The sequence below is a fragment of the Tamandua tetradactyla genome, chromosome 1 (genome assembly GCF_023851605.1).
Source record: "Tamandua tetradactyla isolate mTamTet1 chromosome 1, mTamTet1.pri, whole genome shotgun sequence".
In the NCBI taxonomy this organism is placed as follows: domain Eukaryota; kingdom Metazoa; phylum Chordata; class Mammalia; order Pilosa; family Myrmecophagidae; genus Tamandua; species Tamandua tetradactyla.
The window spans coordinates 194,909,793-194,921,078 of NC_135327.1; the positions used below are offsets into that span (position 1 = coordinate 194,909,793).

Here is an 11,286-nt window from a genome sequence, read left to right on the forward strand (position 1 = left end):
CCCAATATTATATAATTTCAAGTGTTAAACCCCAGTGCAGGATTCAGGTGTTTATCTTCTTTTCATTCTACCAGTGATTTTAAAACTTCTAAAATAAAACTTGAAATACAGTAATATGCAGTATACAGATATACCTCTAGCTACTTGGGTGTTGTTTTTAATACACAACACACAACAGAGCAGAGAAGGTAATGTTTTGGTCAGACATGGGTTCGATTCCCAGCTCTGTCGCTTTTTCATTGTGCAACTTTTTGGAAGTTTCTTAATTTCCCTGCACTTCAGTTTTCTCCTCCATAAAACCCTCCCAGGGTTATGAAGATTACATGAGATAATATAAGTGAAACATTTAGCCCAATGCCCAGCACACAGAAACCACCCATCAGTGTTAGCTTTTACTAGATCACCACCACGCAGATCTAAAAGCAGATCTGCTCTGATTAAGGTTCTAGGTACACCATCAGTGAGGGAGGGAAAAAAAGCAGATCAAAACCACTGCCTTCAGAGTTTGCATTCTAGTCTCACCTAACTGCCTCCCAGCAGGAATCCCAATTTGCGATAAGAAACCCTTATTCCATAGGACTCCTATGGCAGAGCCCCTATAGTCCAACCCAATAATGTCACAGACTGTGCATGCCTGCAAAAGCAGAGTGTGTAAGCAAGCCTTTATAGGGCTACATTAGCCAACCCTAACACATACAGAGAAAGTTTCAAGGGCCAGGCTCATGAGTTGGCAGGGGGAAGAATCCTCACTTTGCCTCCCCCATAGCAGAATGCAAGGTAAAATCCATGAAAGTAAGAATCTTGTCTCTTTGGTTCACTGCCATATAGCCAAGGGCCTAGCACAGCGCCTGGCTCACAGGTGTTCAATAAATGCTTGTTAAAGACACACAGATGAGTAGCTTGATTGGGCACCCGTGACAGTCCAGCTGCACATTCCGCAACCTCCTGGCCAACCCTCCTAGAGCAGAGCCCACCCCACCCCAATGGGGCAGGCCTCGGTGTGAGCGTAGCTCCACCCTAGGCTCTGTTTATCTGCTCTCCGGAAGCGCAGAGCAGCTGGGCTGGGAGCTGTGGCTGAGCAGAGACATCTGGCGCATTTGGGTGAAGTGGGCAGGCACTCGATAGATAAGACAATGGGAACCCGGGAAACCAAGGCTGTGGGGAGAGACACTCCCAGGCCCAGGTGCAGTTTAAGTGCAGAAGAGAGAGGGGGCAGAAGGGTGGCAGAGAGCGAACAGCAGCCGTCCACCACCTCACCCCTCAGACACTGCTTCTCAGAAGAGTCAGTTGGCAGGGACGGCCTAAGTGTAGCTATAGGTCTGTGGCCAGGGGTCAGAGCCCAGACCCCGCCTGTCCCATTGCCTCAGTCGCACCTGCCATCTCGGCCCCGTCAAACTTCAGTTCCCCTGGCTCAACAGGCTCAACAGGCCCACAGGGAGGGAGGAACCTGAGGCACCAGACCCATAGCCAAGTAACCCCTAGGCCACCCTGTCAGAGTGGGGTGAGGAGACCCAGACCTCCCTGCAGCCTAAAGTCCCAGCACGTGCCTCCCAACCGGAACCCTGTAATGACCCCAGTTTGGATTTCCCCTCCAAGTGTTAGACGCCCCTGCATGACCCATCTCGGCTCCCGCCACTTTCCAGCCTCTGGGATCCCACAGCCCCCACCTAGTCCCTCTTGTCCCCGCCCCTTCGGCTGTGGCCCCGCCCCCAGCCCGTGCCTACCATCCTTCCGGTAAAAGGCTATCTCCACTTTGCGCTCTTCCGCGCCAAGCAGGGCTTGCGCGATTTGCGCCGCGGCCCGGCGCTGCGTGCGCGGCCCGTGCAGGAAGTCGCAGGTGCAAGGGCGCTGCATCACCTCGGCTCGCGAGTAGCCGCACAGCTCGCAGAAGCCGTCGTTGCAGTAGATGACGGCGCAGTTCTCCACCCGAGCGTTGGCGATGATGAACTTGCGGCCTGGGGGGCGGGGATAAGCCAGCACGTGAGCGGGGGACCCTTGTCTCGGGAACTACCAGCCCTTCCCCACATTCTTTCGCCACACAGCCGCCGGGGGACTCCCCGCCCCAGGGAGCACAGTGGGGCCTGGGGTCCCCAGCAGGGCACTAGCACAGCTGTGCCCTGACACAGGTGCCTGCGCTGGGCATGGCCCAGCAGGCGCGGCCCCTCCCCCTCCCGGCCCGCGGGCTGGCTGCGTGGCTTCCCCCGGGCAGGCAGCCAGCCGCCCGCCGCCCCCTCCGCGCCCGGGGCCGAGGCCAGCCTGGGCGGGTGTCAGCAACGCGTGTCAGCAACCGCGGCGAAGGGATAAACACTGGGCCTGGAGAGGGATCCTGGGAAGGGCCAGTGATGGCGGCCCAGACACAGCAGCCTTGCCTTTGCACGGGTTTTGACTTCTTCCTCTTGATCCCCACTCTCTCAGACTGGGTGGTGGGTGGGGAGGGCACCCCTTATCCCAGGAGTTCCTAAACAATTACTTCAACTATCTGCGGGCCCTCCAGCTCAGTACCTCCCTGGAATTCTTCACCACTTCCAGGAGCAGTCAAGTGGTGCAGCTAAAGAGGATGAGGGAAGTGGCATGTTGAACGCCTATTATGTGCGAGGTGCTGTATCTCTTTGTACACACTGACAACCCCATCGGGTAGGTATTAGTATCCTGGTTCTATAGATGAAGAAATTGAAGCTCAAGAGAAGTTAAGAAACATACCCAGTCTTGCAGTTTGTAAATGACAGTGCCAAATTTTGAACCTAGGTCTGGCAAAAGGTGAAGGAGTAAGCTGAGGGTCACAGGCAGAAGCGGGCAAGGTCATAGGGGGCATGGAAAGGAACCTGCTTCTCTGAACATGGAAATACACCCAGTTGATGGGCCTGAGAGGCAGTGGCCCACCTGTAAGAAGATAAACCCAAGAAAGGGACCATCCCCACGGATGGGAGGTCTTTCTCAGTTTGGCCCCATCATGGAAAGAAGCCCCAACGGACCGATTTCAGCTAGACTTTGGCTCACCCACTTCACGTCTGCCCCAAGAGCCAGACTGGCGGGCGAGCAGCATGTGAGCAGCAGTCCCAGCTTGTGCTAGGGAAGATGCTCCAGGGATAAGAGCTTTTTTATAAACACAGAAGTTTCGGGCCACTTTGGCCTTTAATGCTGGGCTTTCAGCAGCAGTCAGAACTCTGCCCCCTTCCAGCCTCAGGCCGTGGCTCTGGACCATTCCATGGGCAATGCCCTGGCTGCTGCAGCAGGGGCTCCCTGAAGCAGGCTGAGGCCATTAGGATCCGGCCTCCTCCCACCTTCCTCAGGACCCGATTCCCTCGGCCTCCAGGAAGTTACTTTTTGGAGTTTGGTCATCCTTAGGTCAGTTTCCCGGGCCCCCCAAAACTCCCAGGCCATTGTCAACCCCAGGAATCAGGGCTCGCTGTCACATGCAACCCACCCCCCCTTAGCTCTGCCTCCCTCTCCCTCTCCATCTCAGCCCAAGGCAATCCACAGAGTACTAACCACACACACCAGCTTCATAGAAGAAAAACCACCCCTTGTCCTGACTCCTAGGACTTGGAAAGAGGAGTGAGTTTCTTCGAATGCAAGCCCCACCCCCACCCCCTTCACAGACATCCTGGAACACCAGGACAGAAAAGCCCTTAAAGGTCCCCTTGGCCTGGAGCCTCCACACATGTGGAAACTGAGACCCAGAAGGAAGAGAGCATTCAAGGTCACATGCAGTCAGTGACAGAGGTGGGACCAGCCAGGCCCCTGAATCCTAGCCCAGTGCTCTTCCTTTTGCCTGCACAGCCTTCTCTAGAGTGTGGAGAAAGGAAAGCCCCTGGGCCCGGCTCCCCTGGACCAGTATCACTCTCCTCCCCCTGGAGATCATCCTGTTCCTGGGCTTCAGACAATGCTTCCTATCGGCTGAGCCCCTCCCTTCCCCCCGCACCCCCCCTCTTCCATCATGGTTACGAGCACACGTTGTTCCGTGCTCACGGGGTCATGTGCGAGGAATGTCACCTTCTCCCAGCTCCCAGGTCCCCTGGCAGTCACACCCACCATGGGCACAACACATGCAGCCTTGGGTACAGGCACTGCATGCAGGATGGGTGCAGATGTCCACACCCAGAATATTCACCTGGCCTGGGACACTTTCTGGGAACCTCCCTTACCAAGCCAGCATTAGGGGGTGCTGTAGTCCCAATGGGGGACTGACGGACAGTGCCCAGGGCAGGGAAATCCACAATATGGGGGCACTAAAGCCTCAAAGCCCAGCTTCAGCCCCATGATACCTTCTCATCCCAGGGCCCACAATCTCGTAGCTTTGTCAAAGGTACATCCCCACTGCCTGTTCAGGATTAAATTCATGCATGACTCTCAGGGTCAGACACACGCGCCCCACACACTCAAGAGCAGATTAGACATCCCTTACAGTCTCTCCCATTCAATACAATCAAGACCAGCCCGCACACCGTACACTTAGGGTCCCACAGTTTGGGTCATATACGTTCTTGTGTCCACATCCAGGCACTCAGAATTAGAGGTACCTGCACACTCCCATCTTATCTCCTTTCCCCACACCCTCAGGGTATCACACATTCCTGGATCCCAGAAGCCTGAGCTGAACCCAGGAGTCCACCACTCCAACACCAGACTCTTGGCCCCATGCCCACAGCCCCCTGAGCACCAAGCCTTCCCCCCCCCCCCCCCCGCAGCCCCTGGCCAGCTCCTCAGGTCTTGCTAGCCCCCATCTGACTCGCACTTGGCGGTGCACACGGCCCGGGCACGCCCCCCCATACACACTCGAGGGAGCTCAGCCCACCCCCAGAGCCCCCTCCCCGTTGGCCCCCTCCCCCACTCACTCTGGCCCTCAAACTTGCGGATGATGGTGTCCAGGAAGGTATTCTGCGGCGCGACGTGGCCCCTCCGCACCGGCATCCTGAGCCCATGGGCGGGCCGGGCGGACCCCCACCCACCCCGGCCCGGCCCGGCCCAACACTAGGCTTCGGGTGGCCCGGCCCGGCCGTGGTCTCCGCACCCCGCGGCTAAGCTGAGCACGGGCGAGGTCAAGACTGGGCTGCGGGCGCGGGGTCCCGGCTCAGCTCCCGACTCCGGACCGCGGGCCCGGCCTGGAGCCGCCTGAGCACGGGCCGCCCGCCCGGGTGCCCGCACACCTGTCTGCCGGCTCCCGCCGAGCCGCGGGCCCCGCTCCGCCGCGTCCCCGCGCTGCGCTCCGCCTGCCCGCCCGCCCTCCCGAGCGCCGGGCTCCCGACTCCCGGCCCTGGCCCGCCCGCCTGCGGCGCCGACAGCGGCTCCGGCGCCCGCGGCTCGGGCTGCGCCTGCGGCTCGGCCCGGCCGCGGAAGGGTTAACGCGGCGCGCGCCCCTCTGACTCTGTCCCCCGCCTCCCGGCACCCTCCCGCCGCGCGCCCGCAGCGCCGCCTTCTCCCCCCCCTCACCCCGCGCGCCCGCCCTTCCCATTGGCTGAACCGCGCCGACTGCTCCCCCCACCCCAGCCCCTCTTTCTCCCCAGGAGCCCCTAGGACTTGCGCTCCCAGAAGAGGGGGATGGGTCCCTTAGGTACAGGAACCCGGAGGACAGGTGCGAGGGCCGGGCTTGAAGCGGCGAGGGAGTGGGCTGGAGATTCCGGATTGGAAGGGCCGGGGATCCTGATTTAAAGGAGGAGAGCCCGCCCATCTTGTCCTCGTCCCCCACCACGCCGAGCACCGGCCTAGGTACATACAGCATATGCTCAAAGCCTACTTATGGGCGACCTGGGCCCCGGGGAAGGCGGAGACCAGAGTCAAGGGAAACCAGGCAAGGCAATTTGGATGCTCCAGGCCAGCCGAGATATAAGATGAGGGTGAGTGAGACTTAGGAGGGGCACGCACCCAGAGCAGGGGTTTGCCCTTCTGCTCCTCGCAAATACACACGCATAGCCTTCTCTGTTTTGTTTTTTTTCAGGGTCCTCCATGGGGGGTGTGCAGAGAGGCACTTTCTAGCAGAAGTTGCGGCTTCCTAGCTGCTGGATAAAACAGAGGGCCTGAGCTCGAGGTTTCAACCTGGGGATCCCCCCTGCCCTCCCCCGTGAGAGCTGCCCGCCCTTCCCCTGCAGCGCGAGGCCAGCCTTGCCCGCCCAATCCGCAGGCTCAAGGCCTTGCAGCGGCGGCGACGGCCCAGCCTCTCGGAAAACCCTGGCCTAGCCGCAGGCCCCTCCTCCCCGCATACTCCCCCCCCCCCCTCACACCAGCTGGCTCGCTCCAGCTGCAGCGCCCTTATTTAGGCAAGGAGGCCTGAGGATGCTCAAGGGCAGGCAGGGTGTCTGCCCGCCGCCTGCCTGAGTCGAATGAGGGTCTTAGGGACCAAGGTGTCTGGGTCCGAGCAACCAGGCAGGGCCCCAGTAAAAAGTCCGGGTGGGGAGGCAAGTGTTGACAGCTGAGCAGGCCAGCTGGGAGGAGTCAGCAGCTGAGCAGCCGGCTCTGGGTCCCCTCCCCTGCTGCCCCAATCAAAGACCTGTCTAGATGGATGGGGCCATGTGGGGGCCCCTGAGGGCTTGCAGCTGCCTCTGTCCTTGGAACAAGGGGGTGGGTCTTGTCACCAGGGAGACCCATCATGGGATGTGGGGGGAAGGGAGGAACAAAGGGCAGAGAGAAGGAAGAAAAGCCTGGAAGGAGGAAGGCCCAGAGAGAAACAGGTCTTGGTGAGACCACCATACCCAGACTCTGACTTTTTACCCGAGAGCAAAGAGAGGGAAACAGTGGGGCCAAATGGGGCCATTGACCAGCAGATGACACCCCATTTTTATTTGCTGGTGGGTGGGCAGTGACTCAGGGAGCAGCCAGTGGGAGAGAAGGAGGTGGCTACACCAGCTGATGCTAAAAAAGAGCAGAGGCTCTTCCCTGTACAGTCATCCCTTAGCCCCTCTCCACATCCAGTAGCTTCCTCGCTCACACCCCAAGATGCCCAGGGCCTTCAGTGGCAGAGGCTTCCCTTCCCTTGTCACCTGTGGTCAGGTCTATCAACACATCTGGGTACTGGGGTGGAACCCGAAAGCCCTGGATGTTGGGTTGCCTGCCATATACCCAGGATGATTCACGTTTGAGTGAAAAGTGAGACAGGTCCTATGGCTGAGCATAGGAAAAGAGAAAAATGGGAAGGGACAACTTGGGGTCCTCCCCCTCCCCCCACTTCTCTCCAGACCAGGGTAGAGGGAGAGCCTAGCCCTGAAGCAAAGTGGGCTACTCAGTCATCTGATCTTGCCAGCTGTTGTCTTCCCACTACTGGCAGCCAAGTCTCTTGGTCAGGCCTCTGCTCTTATCCCAAAGAGGAAAAAGGAGTCAGAGGGAGCTTCCAAAAGAGAGGAGGCCAGGCAAAGAATGTCCTTCCTCCTGCCATCATGTGTACAAAGAAGAAAGCTTTTCCCTGGAGCTAAGGAGAGGTAGATCTCTCTCTCACTCTCTCTCTCCCTCTCTCCCTCTCTCCCTCCCTCCCTCCCTGAGAACTTAAAGCAAAATGTAGATTTCTGACTTCCTTGAAGGCTAAGGAAAGAGCCTGTAAGATGATTCGTGTTCTCCCCAAAGGTATCCTACTTGGGGACCACAGGTGCCCAGGCACCAAAAGTTAGAGGGCAACAGAGAGGCTGATTGAGCAGCTCTCCCAACCCACCAACTTCCTGTAACCACTATCCCCAGATCTTGGGGAAAAAAGAAACATGCCTAACCTCGATACCAGGAGCTGGGTTGTTGAACATATAGGGTCTCCCCAACCCCATCACAGGCTCCCAGGGCCATTTTAAGGGACCATTCTTAGGAAGAGCTCTCCCCCAACCCTGCCAGTCACTGATGGAAGGAGAGGAGACACAAAGGGTCCTCCCAGCTCCTGGAAAGAGAATTTAGGGTGAAAAGTCTACAAAAACACTGAATTTGCTTGCCTGAGGAGGAAAGCAGTTGATCCAAGATATCTTAGGAGGAAAAAAGAAATTGAAGCCTTCCTCTGCTGATACGCCCCCAAGGAGCAGGCAAGGCAAGACACTGCCAGAACCAGGCCCAGGAGAGCAAGCTGCAATCACAGGGGACTGGGAAGCAGTGCCAGTCACCTGCAGGCAGGAGAGACAGCTTATGAAGAAATGGGTCCTGGGGGAGGAAGAAGCAACAAAAGCAATCCCTTGCTGTTCCAGGGGAAGTTAGATGGCATGGTGGGGTCTTGTTTTTCTGTGCAACTGGATCCTGAGAATAGAGATGTTTTCAGGTATGAGATGGGTTTGAAGAAGAGAAATAAAGAAATAGCATGTTTGCCTTCCAGAAGTGGGTGCTCAGGGTTTATTGAAAGCAAGAAGGGGGAAAAGAAGAAATAAGTAAGTAAAGGAAGGAAGCGGATGGGACAGGGAGATAGAGATGAGAGAAGGAGGAAGGTGGGAGGAGGGGATAGAAAGAGGAAAAGAGGAAGGAATCTACCTCAAACCCATAGCTAAGCGCCCAGGGCTCCCTTCACTCATTGCCATCTGCAGCCCCACGTGCACCCCTAGCCCCTAACCAAGGTCTCCCACCAGCCAGACACCAGCCATATAACTGGAACATTTTCCCTGGCTTGTTGGTGTTAAAAGATGCAAGTAAAGTGCTAGAGACCAGGATCTGAGAGCCCTGCCTTCTAATTCTGGTTCTGCTAGTAGTCAAATCAAATGTTTACTGGGGGCCTCCTATGTGCTGGGCCCTGTGCCAAACAAACACTGTGGGGGAACAGGAGGAACAAGCCAGGATTCCTCCTCCAGGGATTCGCCGTCTAGTGAGTCTTGAGAGAGGCTATGGGCAGACAAAAAATAGTGCAATCTGAGGGATATGCTGTGGGATTCCAAAGAGATTTAGATTAATTTCAACTGGAGGAATCCATGAGGTCCTTGTGAGGGGAGGAGGCAATGGTTTCAGAGCAGGCCAGAAGGCAGAAATGGGGCAGGGCAGAAGCACTGCAGGTGGAAGGGACAACATGAGCAAGGGAGAACAGAGATCATGTCTGGGAAAAACAACAATTTGTGTGGTGGCAGTGGAGCAGTAGGCTGGGGCCATCTGCAGAGGCCTGAGGAGTAAGATTTATCCTGTATATAAAGGGGACACACCGAAGGAATGGTGATGGTAGCTGAAATGTAGTCTTCAGAACTGTAGAACTGTCTTTCCTTGTACAGATCCTCGCACAGAGTAGGTATCCAATAAAGATTTGTTGAATTAATGAAATGTGTATGCTAATTTGGAGAAACTGAAGCAGATAATGAGGTATTTCAGTTATCTATTGATGCATAACAGCTATCCCAAAACCCAATTGCCTAAATCAATAACATTTATTTTGCTCAGGGATCTGCAATTTGGGCAAGGTTCAGCAAGACATGTTTCTGCTCCCCTCAGGACTAGGGAAATCTGGTTCACTCATATTTGGTGGTGGATGCCAGCTTCCAGCCAGGACTGTCGCCAGAACATCTGCATGAGACGTTTCTGTGTGGCTTCTTGGCATCGTCACAACATGGTGACTAGGTTTCAAGGACAAGTGCCCCAAACGAAAACCAGGCAGAAGCTGCATCACTTTTATTATTCAGCCTCAAAAGTCACATAAACTAACTTCAGCCATAATCATGGCCCAACCAAATTCAAGGAGAGAGAACCTAGATGTCCACCCCATCTCTCGATGGAGGAGCATCATTATCATTATCATTAAAATACATGTGATAGGATCTATTGGCGCAACCATCTTTGAAAAAAGACAATCTACCACATGAAGCTACTTAATAGTACAGGTGAGAGATGTTGAAGATTTGAAGCAGATCAGAGGTAATGGAAGGGGTGAATTTGCTGCATAACTTTAATCACTTATTCTCCTTTTCCTTACCTGTAAAATAAGGAGAATAAACAAGCTAATCTCTGAGGTCCTGTACATCTCTAACAGTGAGTGATTCTTTAGTCCTACACAAGCACACTCCCTCCACACCCCCATCAATGAGCCTTCCATTTTCCCTCCATCTCCACCTCCACCTGCTGCCTCTGCTCTCTGATCCTCGGTGCCTTTGGGGCTGATGGTTACTCCACAGAGAGCGTCATGGACCATCTTACATATTTATTTCAGACAAAACAGAAGTACAGTGGGAGACCCTTAAGGATAGTCATCCCTCAGGATAAGACTGATCAGCTAAAAGGCATATATTAAGCATCTGCTGGGTGCTCATCATTGTAAGGTCTACCGGAAACAAACTAGCAAACATCTGATCCAGCCTCCACCCACAAGGAGTTCATAATCTAATTGAGGAGAGAGAACTAATAGGCACAAAATGTCAGGAAAACAATCTATTATGATACTATGCCACTTGTGCATATGTGCAAGGGAATCCTAGGGAGGGGGGCTCAGTGTGGGCTAGGGCCACCAGGAGGATTTCCTGGGAAATCTGGGCCCTTTCAGATGGTGAGGATGATCTCAAGCACAGAGGAAGGGGGTAAACATCTTCATAAAGCAAGATCCCACAAGGGTCAAGGGTGAGGTCCTCCAACCAAACTATACTTACCCAAAAAGGTAAATAGGAGGGACCAGTTTAAGTTTACTCTACCTGGTAATGTAACAGCCATCCCTCTCTTGTATTTAGGGATGAAACCAGCATCACCACACAAAAAGTGGCTTCAAGTGATGCTCCAGAACCTAACGAGAAGTAGACGCTCCAGATTTTTCTAGAGGGTGGGGGGATGCTGGTAAGGAGTGAGAATTTGAATAGAAGGAGGGTTAGGACAATTCTTTCTAATCAAATTAAGCACCTACCATGTACTTGACACTGTTCTAGGAGAAAATGTTTGTTTCGTTTTTTAAAGCTATACTATCAAAGAATTTGCCATCAACATACTGTTTTTGACATAGATTGCAGGTTTATTTTTGGATGGGTTTGGGGAACTTGGCAGTGTTAAGGAGCAAGCCACGCTTTAGTGCCACCCCCTCCAGGGAAGCTGGCCTGGCAGGAGATCCCAAGCTCTCTTGCTGCTCAACATCTGCAGCCCTAGTGGAGCGTTGTCTCTGTCCAAGGTGCTGAAATTGCTTTGTGCCAGACTGGGCAGGAAACGGGGAAGGACAGCCCAGGTGAACAAAACTGGGGCCACAGTGAATTAGACAGTTACCCCAAACCATGAGAATGTTCCTGGAACTGTATAGTAACTCTGGGAGGCAGCATATGGTGAAGCAAGAGCTGACTTTTCCAATCAGTGCTAGAAAACCCCAAGTCACATTTATACCTACTTTCCCTCATCCCCACCCACTGTCATTGAAGAAAAGCATGAGTCCTCCCCTGAACTTTATAC

General features: G+C 54.8%; 1 protein-coding gene across 1 annotated transcript in view; it reads right to left on the bottom strand.

Moving 5' to 3' along the window:
* Positions 1 to 4,942, bottom strand: part of KCNH2 (potassium voltage-gated channel subfamily H member 2) — a 33,838-nt gene extending 28,896 nt beyond the window's left edge. The window contains exons 1-2 of the mRNA XM_077149640.1: positions 4,836 to 4,942; positions 1,725 to 1,955 (exon numbers count right to left, since the gene is read on the bottom strand). Coding sequence (XP_077005755.1) covers positions 1,725 to 1,955; positions 4,836 to 4,911 — 307 coding nt within the window. The 5' untranslated portion in view covers positions 4,912 to 4,942. The remainder of the gene's footprint in view (positions 1 to 1,724; positions 1,956 to 4,835) is intronic.
* Positions 4,943 to 11,286: the final 6,344 nt, after the last annotated feature.